Source organism: Rhipicephalus microplus, chromosome X, assembly GCF_043290135.1.
Source record: "Rhipicephalus microplus isolate Deutch F79 chromosome X, USDA_Rmic, whole genome shotgun sequence".
Lineage (NCBI taxonomy): Eukaryota > Metazoa > Arthropoda > Arachnida > Ixodida > Ixodidae > Rhipicephalus > Rhipicephalus microplus.
The window spans coordinates 180,369,670-180,385,043 of record NC_134710.1 but is presented as its reverse complement, the minus strand read 5'-3'; the positions used below and the strand labels follow the sequence as shown (position 1 = coordinate 180,385,043).

General features: G+C 41.8%; 1 protein-coding gene across 1 annotated transcript in view; it reads right to left on the bottom strand.

The window, feature by feature from the left end:
* Positions 1-54: 54 nt before the first annotated feature.
* Positions 55-15,374, bottom strand: part of LOC119177235 (uncharacterized) — a 302,737-nt gene continuing 287,417 nt past the window's right edge. Inside the window, exons 11-13 of the mRNA XM_037428659.2 lie at positions 10,780-10,878; positions 7,163-8,630; positions 55-5,404 (exon numbers count right to left, since the gene is read on the bottom strand). Of these exons, the coding sequence (XP_037284556.2) occupies positions 4,953-5,404; positions 7,163-8,630; positions 10,780-10,878 (2,019 nt within the window). The 3' untranslated portion in view covers positions 55-4,952. The remainder of the gene's footprint in view (positions 5,405-7,162; positions 8,631-10,779; positions 10,879-15,374) is intronic.

The following is a 15,374-nucleotide window of genomic DNA, read 5'->3' as shown; positions in this document are numbered from 1 at the left end:
AAAGTCGCCAACACTTTCTAAGAAATGCTTCGCATTTGAAGAGGAAGCGCAGAGTACTTGTACAACCGTATTTTATTTGACTTTTCGTGGGCCTATGTACCTATACATTTTCCACATCTACACGCTTTGACGCTCGAGAAACAGCAAATGGTACAGCAGGTTGCAGACAGCATATGAAAAATGAATAATAATGTGACTTGGACAAAAAGGGAAATAAGAGGCATTGAAATAATAAACACTGATGTTTACTAATGCACACAAACTAGCATTATGCACGGCAGGTTGACCTTCGTACAGTTCATACAGGGCAGTATAACTGGTCCTTTGAGCCACTGTTCTAAAGAAGCAGAAACATTTATCGTTCAATGCGAGCGAGCACCAGTGAATGACTAGTAACCCCGAATGCAGACTAGCATGTTACCAATTGGTCAAGCACACTTTTATATTTAGACATCAAAGTAATAGAGTGTCACCTTCACTGTGTTCGTATACCTGCACATTTTACATACAAATAGTATCTCAATCATAGAATTACCCCTTTTTTTTTTCTTATTTTGAAAAATAGGTATTCGAAGCAGAATGCCTGAGAACAGAACACTTGTTGCAACAGCATAGCTTGTCTTTCTCATTTTAGTGCAATTTCTGCACTTGATATGCTTTTACAGCACACACAGTCATGGCAACTTAATATGTTGACCTAGAGCACCGACCTACGCACTGTACACAGCGAAATTGTGTAAACCGTTTCTCCCGTATTACTAAAATAATAACGGGGCCGTATTGCGAAGTTTGTATAGCGTACCAGCTCATGCAAGCTAGAGAAGTTTCGCAAGCCGGATGACTCCTTATTGTCTATACTGTACAGTTTTTTCAATTTTTGCAATGAATAATGTGCAGAATGAATAAGAGTCCAGTAGTGACTAGCAGAAGCACATAATGTCGATCAAATATGTCATGAGTCGACCGGTTGCCGTAGAGAAAAGATCGTACCCCACATAAATTACTGCACCGAGACTTCAATCGAAAATTTCTACATATGCTATGAACCACGATGGTTTCAAAAAATAATCTTAGAAACAGATTTTTACCAAAAAATTTTCAATTTCACAAATACACCTAATAAATAAAAAATTAAAAAACAAAAACTATGCGTGGCACAAGGGATGATAACACATTTTACTATCACATTGGCTGTAAAACTGTTTTACCATGTGTGTGTTTTTATAAAAAATTCTTTTCTTATATGAGCATGTCTCTAACTGAAGTGAAGAACCCGATAACATATAAGCTAGCTTTAGTATACCAGCAATAATGAGAACTAACAGAGAATAAAGCCAAGGAAAGTAAACCGTCGGATGGGTTATGCGATGATTGCAAATGTGGTTCTTGTCGGCAAGTATTTTGTTCGGCAACGTTACTTTCTCGACAGCTACATCATATTTATTACAAACAACATCCTTTATTTCACTTGGCTTTATTGCGTATTAGTCCTCATTATTGTCGTGCCTAACAAACAGAAATGAGACCTTGAAGTTTTTTTTAATCAAGATCAATATAATGCAAGGCTTTTCGGCTTGGGTTTGTTGTACACGCGTGCATTCCTCATAATCATGAAGTGGCGTCTCTCATAATCATAATCAAGAATCATGGCGTCTCTCATAATCATGAAGTGGTTTTGGGACGTTAAACCCCACATATCAATCATCAATTCCTAAACACACACATGCATGCACACGCAATGTGAGGTGAATTGGTATAACAAAAAAAAATATGACCTAAGTCAGCTTTTGTGCAAAATGGGGCATTGGCTGGGTGGTTACTCCTCTAATTCCTTTTTTAAGCTACCACATGAAATTATGATCTGTAGAATATACACACCCAATACTGCTATTTTTCAGGTTAGTAGTTTATAGCCTAATACTGCTGTATCAGGATAACATTATGACTTCGATTAAGGAAGTATTAGCACGGATGCATTTGGTTTCTTGAATAGTAGACGACTAGAAAATGAACCGAAACTTTGCGGAAAGTGATGCAGAAGGAGAAATCTGTAGCTATTTCCGGCTACCTGCAATAGTAGTTATGAGAAGCAAACATATGAGTTCCTGTATTGTTTTGTGGATGGCAGATGGAAGATGTTAGAGGTGAACAGGCTGGCTCAAAAGCAAAGTGAAAAAAGGCAATAATATTACAATTAGGAACATGCATGTGTAATGTAATACCAGAGGCACATATAGACTCTAAATGCAAAGCCGTGCATGTACAGCCAAAAATGGGGCTAAAAACGGCATTGTGCCAGTAAGTGTTGTACTAGACCTTTTACTACGTATAAGGTATGAGTTCCATGAATAACAACAAAAAAAGAATGTCTATTGTTGAGCTGAACAGGTGTGTGCATTCAAAAAGCACTCTTTGAACGCTGCGAAATAACTAAGTACAAGCAGTACAGTTACGTACGCATAACATGTAATCTGTATAAGAAAGCGTGATGCAAACTATACTTAATCATCGGGCTTATCGATCATATGCTGCTGGTGGTAGCTGCATTTTAAGAAGTGATAATCATGCCACATTAAGTGCTAGACCAGAAAATGGCGTGATAGAGAATTGTTCCCAAATGAGAAATATAATTTTCCAGTAGCATGCTCTTTATAATGACGTTGCCCAGATATTTTCAACTGTGCCACTGTTCAAAAAATGAATTATGCTGGTGTTACATGGCATGCACAATGCTCATTTAAGTTATGCTCTTCCGATCACCTGATCACACTTTTATACCATGTTCCAAAAAGAGAAGTGTCTACTTACGCTGTGTTATTTTGGTTACAAGTTACACCCATGTAACCTATTTCGAAAATAGATGCCGATATGTGCATATGTTTTTTTTTTTTGGAAAATGAACTCGTAGCCGTTATGGCATCAACGCAGGCTGGTGTTTACTTGCCTTAATTTGAATGATAGAGGAAGAAAAAAAGACAAAGGGTCATGAGAGAAGCTTAAATTCTAATCACAAAAACATCCATGAAAGACATTTCGTAAGTGGATGTCATCACGCGATAGATAAGCCCTTTCTGGCTGCTGAGCCCACTGATAGTGTATGCCATAGAAGAAAAGCTGTGAGTGTGTCGAGGGCACAACAAAGAGGATAGTGCAAACTCAGTTTTTCTGTGGCCGTTGGCACAATATTCTAGGTAAGTATAGACAACTTATGCAAAAAAAAAAATGCGTGTCCTATCTCATTCCTTGGCCCAGCTCTACCTACTCGTGCTTGCGTGTACACTCAATGGCATCATTGAGCTACCCCTAACAAAACAAATACCTTGATAGGACTGGCAACAATAAATGGCGTTATCCTAGCAATGAACGCCTGAATAGGCACTGAAGGACACGGTAGGGGGCGTCAGAGAAGGCTGCCTTGCCGAAGCTGACTGCCTAATGTCCATCCCTGTCCTTTTCGTTCTTCCGCTTCTTTGATCATTGGATTATGACCAGAGAAGTTGGAACTGCCAAGCAACATCTCTACATTGCGAATGCCCTTAATTACCGTTCAAGTAAATTGCCGCTGGCACTTTGTTTTAGGGAACTAAAATGTCATGTTTTTTTGGGACGCTTCTGCTGCGATACAACGATTTTCATGGAATAGACAGTGCAGATGTTTGCGTTCAGTAGCTTGCAGGTTGCGCACTGCCTGCCCAGTCATGGCGTTGATGGCCACAACTTTATCCTTGCATAAGCGTGGGCGAACACCACACCATAGCTTTCTGTTGCCACTCAATGCAGTCATAACTACCACTGTAAAAAGGTTTCATTCATATAGTAATATTTTTGAAACACTCGTGATAAAGAAAAGCAAAGCATGAAACTATTAGTTTTGCAGCATTATTCAAAATCCAATTATCCACAATCATATATTTGCACGGTCATACATACACATATACATATGTTTATTAGAGATCCACAAGAGCACCACTATAGAACTATAAGGAAATTAGCGTAAAATGTCACATACTATAGGAAGATAACGAACGCCACACCTCGCAGCCTGTACATGTGATTACTCAAACATAGATTTAAAAGTATCTACAGAAGTGAATTATCCTCTCGTAACTTGAAAAGAATGAATTCTCGACGTGAATGTGATGATTTATCTACAAAATTATTATGTGTCAATGACAGGCTAACACAAGCATGCAGATCCTACAGAAAACAATGATCCGCCTAAATTGTTAGCTCTTGCGAATACTACCATATCTACAAGACTAGCGACAATGTTTCGTGACTGAGGTTATCTATCTTGTAACGATTAATTTGGTTGTATGAATGCCCAACAATAGCTTCCTAGTGTACCCTTTCTGTCGATGGCATAAAATGCGTAATGTTTAAGATATAAACTTCCTGCAACTTTTGCACAGGTGCCACAGCGAATGTGTACATGCAACATGATATGCCATGAAAAGGCTTCATCTATCGAACATTCATCTGAACACACCACAGAAAAAACAGCTGGTGAAAGTAACCATTTTAAAAACTGTGATAGAATACTTTACAATACATTATAGTCGACACTCAAGCCATTATTTGAGGGAATGTGTATACTATATCTTCGTGCCATGCCTCGATGTAAATAGTGACAAATGACAATAAAGGGTTTAAGCAATTACACAATACTCGAAGGTTGACATAATTGATTACTGATCCAGATTTCAGACATTTTGGGCTGTTGACCTGTCACTTGTAACATGTGCTGCACATGATCGGCATCCGATCACGTTCACCAGTGTTAATTCTGATATTTAAATACTTTTTTAGGAAATGCTTGCACCCTTCTTAGTGAGTGTTCCTAAACCGATCTCAGGTGTTTTGTCATGGGCAGCGAGGCCGAATAAAAGCTGATAAAGGTGGCTGAATTTCTAACCGTGGCATGGTACTCAAACGCTGCAACGACTAGACTGTTATGACGCAGCTGTGCTTGGCTTGACGGCACTTGCTTTTGCGCCCTGGCCTTGCACGGGAGACGGTGGAGGTGCGCTGCGTGCCGCCTTCGGTAGTGTCAAATGTATTGGCGCATGGTGGTGTGTTCGCTGGTGGCAGGTGTGAAGCACCGCGCCACACACCCCCTCCTCGTGTATCTCGTGTCGGATGGCGGACCTATCGATGGAGTTGTATTCTTTGGCCGAACGCGGCTTGAGGCCGCATGACACAGGGCATTGTCTACCGGCCGCGATGTCTTCGCATCGAAGATACTCGGAGCCACTGCCGTTGCTGCCGCTGCTGCAGAGTGACAGCGTCTCGATGTAGTCGCTGTCCGAAGAAGTGGTGCTGCTTTCAGAAGACCCTTTCAGGGCAGCCGTGTATCGCTCACCAGGCAGTCCAAATGTCCCTTGTTGTGGGCATCGTGTGAACGCTGCACCAAACAAGAGAAAGAGTGAGAAACAACAGAAGAAAAAAAAGTTGAGCAAAGGCTGGCTTTCCCAAGTATGCCAAAGATAGCAGCAGTAAATTAAATGCAAACTTTAACTCTGTGGTTTTCTTCTAAATATACAGCACTAAAAAGATATATGTTGTCTGTAGTACTAGCATAAATAACTGCCTTGCTGCAAGTTACAGAAGCCAGCTTTGCGTGCGTGTGTTATTAGTCATACCACGCTTTGTCGATTGTTTGTGAAAGTTGCGAGATGGTTAGGATTATTTTGGCCAAATAAAACGGGCCCCACATGGAAATACTACACAAAGTACATCTAAAGCTATCATATTTCTCTTGTATAAAATAAATTTCATTGATGGATTATGAAAAGTAATCAGAAAAAAATATTAGGTGATGGTAATGGTTCACATTTTGTTATAATAATTTAGCAATTATACTAAGGACGACTTGGATACAACTTAGGATCCAAAACTACAGCCCTAATTGAAGTCAAACTTCCAGATTACTGTAGTGGTAGTCAAGGCATCGAGGAGTCTTCATTACTCTTTGTTCAGTACAGCCCTATTCTCATAAAGACAAGAGAGCGTTACTAGTGCAAGTTTGTCTTCAAAACGCTCACTTGACAGCATGAATAGAGAAAGCCATATATCGAGGTTCAATTCCTAATGCAAGTTGACAACCATACCAAATTCTTGTTCGAGCAGACAGCTCTACAAAAACTAAGAATCGCGCACTAGCTAAGCCATACTCTTCAAACTTCATTGCCACTTGGTTTTCCAAACTTGGTTGCACTGCGCTGAAACTTGGCCTGCACTATTGCGGAAACCTGCGCACGCCCATGTGCGCAGTGTACACTTAAGCCTGGACATAACGAACTTGAATGTAGCGAAATATCGGTTATAACGAAGAAAACTAAGAAATGCTTTGTAATAGATAGAGGTTTTCTGATATAACGTACCTATTTTGATATAACATGCAATTTTTTAAAATGAGCTTTGAGTGTATCTCGATACCAGCATTTCGTACACTCAATTCTTAACAATATTGAGTAAGAGTCAACAATTCAGCATATCAGTACCCCATAATAGCTAGAAGCGGTGACATCGGCAAAATGGGTCAAACTGCCCAAACCACTCTCTGGTGGGAACGTAGGTTGCTGTAAGCTGTTCACTTCAGGAGTGGACATGCCCTGTCTTTGTAATCTGTTAAGTTCTCATTGTTCACAGACGAAACCTTGCAGGTCTTGATAAGCACTCTTTATTACTGCATTGGTACTATTTGCACCTCCATTCCATGACACATGCGCAGATGAAGTAACACAAGAATAGAAATGAAATTGTATACAAAAAGTTGATGTATTTAAGTCATGAATGTATTTCATTTGAAATCAGTCTTTCATAAACAATAATGCACAGATGATCATGATAGAGTATGTCTCCTCCTGAAGTGAAGAGTGGAGCAGACGACACTTGCAGCACACTGCTCTATGCGTGCACATGTGTTGTCCCTCAGCTCCTGTATTCTCACCACGTTATAAGGTGCATGCGCGTCATGTGAACTAGTTATCAGGAAAACGGCCTGTCCGATTGACGCTAGCATGCTCTGAGCTCATGCAAATAATGAGAATATATTTAATTTACTCTTATTAGACAGAAATTTAAAAAAAAAAACATTAGTAGTTTTATTGCTCCTAAATTTGCATTTATTTTTCACACAGCAACAAAATCAGTTCCTTACCTTCTTGAATAAACCTTTTGCTTTCATCACAGCGACGGTGGCTCGCAGTGATCCCTTCGTCGAGGTTTCTTGGAAGAGATGGGTGTGAGCTTAAATGACATTCATGCGTTACGAGCTCGCACACAGTTTCCGAGCTTTCGGGCAAGCTTGTCGACACGCCGGAATCTGACGGGCTTGAAATGGTGTCCTGTTGCTGCGGTTTGCAAGGCACGCTTGAGGAGCGCTTGATGCTGGTACCGTTTGTTGGGGCATCGCAAGAGTCGGCATTACCGGCGTCCATCGAGATGTCTTCTTCCGAAAATCTGAAGTCACCTTTCAGCTTGAGGCAGTCAGCTGATCTGTGAAAAGGAATCCGGTACAAATTCTCCATAGAACGGTTGTTCGGAGTGGAAGGCACTGAAGACGGTGGTGTAACATCGACCAAGTTCTGAGACCTAGCTCGGAAAGGAAGTTTATTGAATGTTGGTCGTCGTTCCCTGCCCATAGGCACGGCCTCTTCTGCCTCCAACATTTCTTCCATTTCCTGGCGCCCATCGGCCGAACTAGACCGTTTCTTTGTAAGAACTTTTCTTTTGGCCTCAGCCAGTAGTGATGGTTTGTCTGGTGTCTCAGTCGAGCGCTGCCTACTACTTGCCAGGCTGCACTTGGTACTGTTTTTCCAACTTGTCTCAGCCTCAGAAGTCACGTCTTCTGAAAACTCTTCTTCACAGGGCAGCAAATATGGCATGAATGGTCGCAGAGGAAGGGGAGTTCTTTTTGTCTCCGAGCTTGTGAAATTGCTACCTCCACGTTCGTTGTCGCACTTGCAAGGCTCGATAGGGCGCATGGCGATGTAGTTGCTATCGCAAACGGCGCTCACTTGCTCTGATGAACCACGGAAAGACATCATCTCGTAACTTTCACCGATGGTGTTTGATGGAGGTGAAGCGCGTGGGCCTGTCTTCTTTAAGGTAGCAGATTTTTCAGGGCTCTTGAACTGACTTAAATTTACCGAAGGAGAACCTGGGATCATCGTTTTATTTTCGGTAGTGCTTTTCACGTCCTTGTTGGAATCGCACTGTTCCGACACAGAGGAGAGTGCGCAAGTATTTTGGTAGAGCGGCAAAGACTCTATAAAATGACAGTTCGCATAATCAGAGCAGTGATCGAATTTCTTACTGTCAGGCATGGTACCGAGTATCCTGTTTCTTTTTCCTGGTTCCCTACATATAGTAGATGGTGCGCAGTTCATTGGGCACTGCAGTGTAGCAGCCTGGCTTTCTTCGGAAGGTGCTCTTTGGAAGCATGGAACAAGATTTCCAGCCCAAAATGTTACTTGGTTGCACGTGCAGGTAGCTCGAACATGGCTGCATCGAAGTTCTTGGCACATAGAAAGAGGGTCAGGCATGAGGCTGTTGCCACAGGAACAAGCTAACGGAAGCCGAGCAGCCCTTGTTCCTTGAGATGGCTCTTGTTGTGATACGTGCTCCTAGGCATGCAAAAGAAAACAGAGTTTTGGTGAGTGTCGGTACATCATGGCAAACCACAAATAAACGCAGATGGAGGACAGCATGCACGGCAAAAACGAGAAGTAAGAAAAAGGAAAGAAATTATGAGAATAATTTTTGTAGTAATGAAGAAAAGAGTGGCATGGTGGTGTTTGAGGGCAAGCCCACTTGTGTGCTCTTGTTCACATTAAAGCGATAGTCAGTACATTGCACATCTGCCATAAAGAGCCCAACTACGGAACCAATTCTCATCGATTCTGAGCCCTCTCAATAATGAGAGTGGCTCTTAGTCAGTCGGAGCATCACAGCATGAAATACCTGTGTGCACTATGACGGTGTGGTCATCGGTGTATGTGATCCAAACTATTTTAGCAGGAAATGCATGGGACGGTGCACTTTTATGGCCAAACTGCTCAAGTAGCTCACACAGCACTTCCTGCAAACCCTGAAGCAAGGTATGTAGTAGGAAATACATTGTTGATGACAATGTTAAATGAAAATTGTCTCGCAACCCACTCGAGTTGCTTTATATGGCTCTCAAAATTACCATGAAGGCCATATACAGCAACTACATAGCTTACGTTCCTCAAACAACATTTTAAGGATGCGTCAAAGTATAACATAGCATAGACGCATATGGCAGAACCGTGACATACGACTTGATGTTCTGTATTTCATATACAACACCCGGGGCTCTGCATGCTGTGAAAACATGAGCAGAGGTTTTATTTAAAGTCAAATTACGTTTAAACTGATAAGACAAGACGTGACTCCTGTATTAGTGGAGGAGATGACACGAAATGATAAATTCGACAACATGACAACGTTAAATTTCATCATGTCACTCCCGCAACAGAAGCTTGCAGAATTGGCAGATCGTGCACGGTGCTTCTGTAATAGATTAAGAAAAAAATCGCTATTTTGCCACAAGCGTGAAGCAAATAACGTGATAACAACAAATAGGAGTGTTATACGATGAAAAGTTAGCAGCTGCCTCTTCAGGATACAATGTCGCGTATCTTCTGCGAAACACCAGTGTATGGTAAATGGCAACTCTAGGGAGCGAAACGGTTTTCATGCTGTTTATCATCTTGAAGAGAAGTAGGCGATAGGTAGGCGGTGGGTATATCACGTACTAGAGTACACCAGCCATCTACTGATGTCTTTTTAGGCGCTCTCCAATGTTTGCGATCGCGACCTCACCATTTTGATCAAAGTTTGCAGGTTGCTCAAGCAACAAGTACAGCTCCCTCCCTCCTCCTCCCCATGGGCACCCCTTCATGGTCTTTGACCTGACGAAAAATGGTTGGGTTGTATTCTCTACTTGATGATACATCGAAGGCAGGCCTCGCATGCGGGCCGATATTATTGCATGCATCTTTCGTGCAACGTAGATGGCCGCCTTGTTTAAATTCTGCTTCAGATATGTTCGTCGCAAACACAAGCGCACTTTTACTCGCGGATAAAACCTACGATGTGCAAAACAATCTTATCGATGTGGACTTTACATGGATTATGAGGATGACAAAAAAAAATAGCCCATAAAATTTGAGCGAACAGGTGTAGAGCTCGATGGGCTCTGCATATCTTGCATAGTGTTAGTACACGCCCCCGCCCCCCCCTCCCGTCACCTCGCACCCGAGGCTTGTGGTCTGGTACGGCTGTTTGGTTGGTGTGTCATCATTAATGACAGCCAAGGATTGCGCTATTGCCTTTATAAGCTCCTTTCACGGTCACCTCAAACTACCACGTCTAGGACCCGACAACAGCCTGTCCACAAATACGACTAGACATTGCCTCAAGGTAGAAAGGCAAAAACATACACTCCGTCTACCCTTTCAATGCTTTTACCACGGATGCATTGGATCAATAGCGTATAAACACGTGTTGCCGTCTCCTGCTACAATGATTGATGCAGTCATTTGTAGGACTCAAATTTTTTTTTATTATCAGTCGCATTCATATTTTTACACAAGTAGCATCTTAGTAGGAGTGCCGACTCCTCTTTCATAGATATCTAAAAAAAATTGTAATGCTAGGAGAAGAGATATGCATAATACGTGCTCTAGGTAATAATAACAAACTGCGACCATTTTAGTGACACTTGTGCTAAAATCCACTGTAAAATACCTTATATTTTTTGGGGACGTCGTAGTGCATCGTGGCTTCCATGCTTGTGTCACTCATAGGTAGGTCGGGAGTTATGTCGACAGTACTTTTGGATTGTTCCTGAAATGTACAGATGAGTGAGAGTCAACCATTTCAAGAAAAAATGCTCTGCATAGGTGCAACAGCTACACTAGGTCATGTGTGGATAAGGACTGAATAAGCTTGCATATATAAATAACAAATGACAATTTCATCATGGAAGTTCATATCTTTCATGCTATATATGCTTATGCATCTGCGTGCTGACTCAACTTTCATTAAAATCCTCAATCTAGCTATTTCTCCAATACACTTCGTTTATTATATAACTCGGAATACCGTAATAAAAGAATTTTGAAGACCTTTTTGTGTGGTGTTTACGGGCAAAGTATTAGTTCAAACAATTCGAGACATCAGTGTACAGGCAGAAATATTTGAGACTGAGTTTTTCAACCACTAATTATTCCTTGGTTATCTGCTGCTTAGCTCCGCCAAGAGCATATAATAAATTTCTTGATTTAATCACAGATGATAGCATGGATTTCAGCCGTATCATTTTGGTAGGTATTCGGAGCTTACGCAGGATGGGAGAATTTGTTATAACAAGTTATAAAGTCCTTCAACCTTCACTCTGTTAGTGTGAATTATTGAGATTTTGCATCCTACCTGAAGTTCACTGCTTCTGAGGGCAGAATTCAGCTACATTTGTCGCAAGCTTTCTCTTTCAATCTGGCTTCCAATTTTCTTCTACACGTTAACTTATTTTTAAACTCCAGTTTCTTGTTGAAATGAAACAATCAGGTCAATACTTTGCAGTGAACTGGGTACTTTTTTGAAGAACTAAGCAAGGGTGTGAGAGGGATGAATAACAAAGAGTGATGAGACTGAGTTAGCTCTGTTTTCTCTCATTTTTGTGAAGTTTTGTAAAGTTTCTGTGAGGTTTTTGTTTGTGAAGTTTTGGAATTAAGGATAATAAAAGTTAACAAAATTGTTCCTGCCTCACCGAGAAATTTTTTGAGGAAATACTTTTTTACCTTTAACTATGTACACTGTGTTGTATTCCTAATGCCTTCACAGGGGCCCGGAAACAATTTTTTAAGTAACCATAGCAAGGGTTCACTAAGAGAGATTATTGCTTCATTAATTCAATGCCGCAAATATTTTAAGAATCTGTTCAGTATGAGGTGAGTTACAAAAATTTGGTGCACGCTGCAATCGCATTCTGTATTCTCTTCTCCCGACGAAAGCGCTGGAAGCTAAGCAGGGGGGGGGGGGGGAAGGTATAGCATGGGCAAATAAAATATGTCACCAGGATTGCCACTGGTGGCTTCTTTTTGCCAAATTGGCTAATTTCAGAGCCCTGTGGCGACCTGAACTCATGATTGGCGACATGGTGATTCTCTGACAATTTCCGGTTAGGTCTTGACTGAGTTAAGTATTCTATTCTCAGCGTCTTCAAAACAAATGGGTGGTAGCATTGTTTCAATTTTTTGTAGTTTTGACCGACCAGTAGGAGGTCCACTTTACGTGCAATTCAGTTTGTGTGTACTGCTTTTCGAGTGTATTTCCTCATATTCCCAAGATCCCTGAAGCACTGGGGCACTGGTGCATCCACCAGCAACCTCCAAGCATTATTTAGGTCAGCGGACTTCTCGCATGCCGCGAGGTGGTGGTGAGTACCAAGCTCTTCAGAGGCTTCAAGAGCTTTAGGCTTTTTTAAAGTTTGGCTTCCGAAGTGGCTAGGTGACGGTTAGGCCCCGTGTTCCGACCACGGCTGCAACTATTCTAGATAGATTGTCGACTTCTTCCCGGCTGTGGTAACGCCTAATTTTTTATCTAGAATTTCAATTTTCTATTAACATTTTTTTAGGGCCGGCCAAGAAGTCGGCTTTTTAGACAGCCTTCAGAAACTGCACTGAGGCGAATTTTTAGCGTAAGCATGACCACACAGAAAATGTGTTGCGTGCATTTCGACGGTTACTCCCGACATTCAAATTTATTACCTTTGTTTTGTAATTAAGTTGTTCGGTTATCAAACACATTAATACACTCAATAAATTCTCGTAATTTCTAAAAAGGCTACGCACACAATCCCACTCTTGCTGCATCGACTGCTTCATCATGAGTGCCCTTTCTGCGTGCTATCATGGTGAAGCGGATGATGCAACTGGCATCAAAGAACGTTATTATAATTAGGGGTGACGGGTGGTATTGTTGTCCACGGAGCTGTACATAATTAGCCATCTTTATTACTAGGCACACCACACATATGTATAGTGGCTGCTTTCTTGGCAAAATATGAAGAAAGATGGGAAATTTTGGCAACTTTTCGCTCGTCATTTGGCATAATTCACTCAAAAGTCAGTGGCAACCCTGTACGTCATACGCGCCTTGTGTTCTTGAGCACTTTTTTCCTTTTTTTTCTTTCGATTACACGACTTTTGGAGTGCGATCGCGCGCGCGCGTGGACAAGTCGGGGCCTTACACGGCGATCATTCTAACGACCGAACGCACCATATTCAAATCAGCCAATGGCTGATAGATGGCTTTCTACGAGTGATTTTTGGGCGTATTCCGCCATTTGTCGAGAAAAGAAAGTAATTTTTAGCAGACTTTGATAATTTATTGTGTATTTTATGCTGCGTGCAGTCCTATAATATTTAGCTGCTCTCAGGAGCATCTGCTACAGATCGGCAGTGTTTTCCGACTATGCCCAAAAAATGTTGCAGGGCCCCTTAATTACTGCTCAAGAACTGAAGCAATGCAGTGTGACTCGAAGTGCCCAAACACATTGTAATTTTATTTTAAAGGCACCATTGCCAAAATTCTTCAGAACACATCTAATCCCAACTAAGTGGCACTTGTAAGCTGTCTTACACAGTGATACGTTTCGGCCGTTCAGGTGGAAGGTTCATTGTCAATGCTGTGGGATCACTTCACTTTAATAAATTATCGCGTTAGCGTTAACTATGTCACCTTACATAAATTCTGGCGTCGCTGGTTGTGAGCGAGAAATCAATGTTGTCCGTGGGAGAAAAATTGAGGAAAATGCAAATAAAGCAAACAATAAGACTTTCGGGATTAAGTGAGGATAGAACCATGATTTTTCGCGTGGCGAGCAGGTGTTCTACTCCACAGCTGCGCCATTGCTTGAAGCTAACTAAGAAAAAAAAAACACTATACGTATAAATGTTGTGCAGCGGGAGGAGCCTCCTTAACGCATGCATGCAATATTGCCCGGCAGAGGCGTATAATCGCAGTAAGCGTGAGAACGCATAAATTTCGCAGCTGGAGGGTCTTTTAAAGGCTCACCCATTACAAAGCTCTCTGACCTAGATAGTCAGCATCATCAGCAACAGCATCCAGAAAAGAAAAACTGCATAGGTTTGCGTGTTGCCTTATGGACGCGTCGTGGGCCCTTCACTGATTCGCAAAAAAAATTGTGGCTAAGTGGGCACTTCGTAAAAGGCCTTTTAGGAGAGTTTGAAACAACCAATTCTACACGCATTGAGGTGCCTTTACTTGCAGCATGGTTGAGATGAGCAGCAATCAATAAAGTCAGGCTAGTGTTTTAGAAGGCAATGCGCAAGGGGCCCGCTTATGCTATCGCGTTACTCTCATGAAGGTAAAGCTCGAGCGTTTTCCAAGCTCTTTAAAGATGACATTCTTTCTTTGGAACCTTCGACACAAAAAGTTTGGTTTGTCTGAACATTTGTTTGTTTGCCTGCCCTTAACGGTACCCTAAACGGCACCAAAGTGGCCAAACAATACTTCAAACTGCCAACCCTATCCGCAGTGGCCACCAATACTGGTCAAGATTCAGCATTCATACTTGTGCGATTGTCAATGAAGAAGCAGTCATTGCACATATCTGAGGCCCCATAGCAACACGTATATATTTTTTATGTGCGTCTTTTACTAAAAAAGGCATATATAAGTAATTCTAAGAACCGTAGCATTTATCACGTCGCGCTGACCATACAACGCTTGCGCGCAAAAGCAAGTGTTTCCAACGCTTTGCTAAGACGACACGGTGGTGTCACCTACCCAGCGCCTTGCGTTCTACGCCTCATCACCTCCGAGACGGGCGTGCAGGGCGCGTGCACTTCATTTTTCAAGATTACTGCCAGATAGCGCTCATGTCTCATGTGCGACGTGACTAGATGCGCTCATTCGCCTCCGCTGCAGGCTCGAGACACTCTAACGCAGTGCCTCCAGAATACCATATTCACTGATTTTCTTCCGCAGAACATCAAATAAACATTTCGTTCACTCTCTTCAGATGCAAGACTATCTTTCTACGATATTTGCAGTGCAACATGCAGATACGGCGCCAATTTTTTTATTGAGGATTCAGTAATCACCCAGGAGTCTATGACAGGTCGAAGCCTTTACAAATGATGCTTGTCAATCGAAATGACAATGTTTTAAAGTTTATATTCGCAAGTTTTCTTTGTAATTGGCCTGCATATTTCACTAATACATCGGGCGTCAGGATTGAGTGAAAGTATATTTAAATAACAATATCATGGTAAGACGATTGAATAGATGCCCCATTCTTATATAGGCCGAAAATA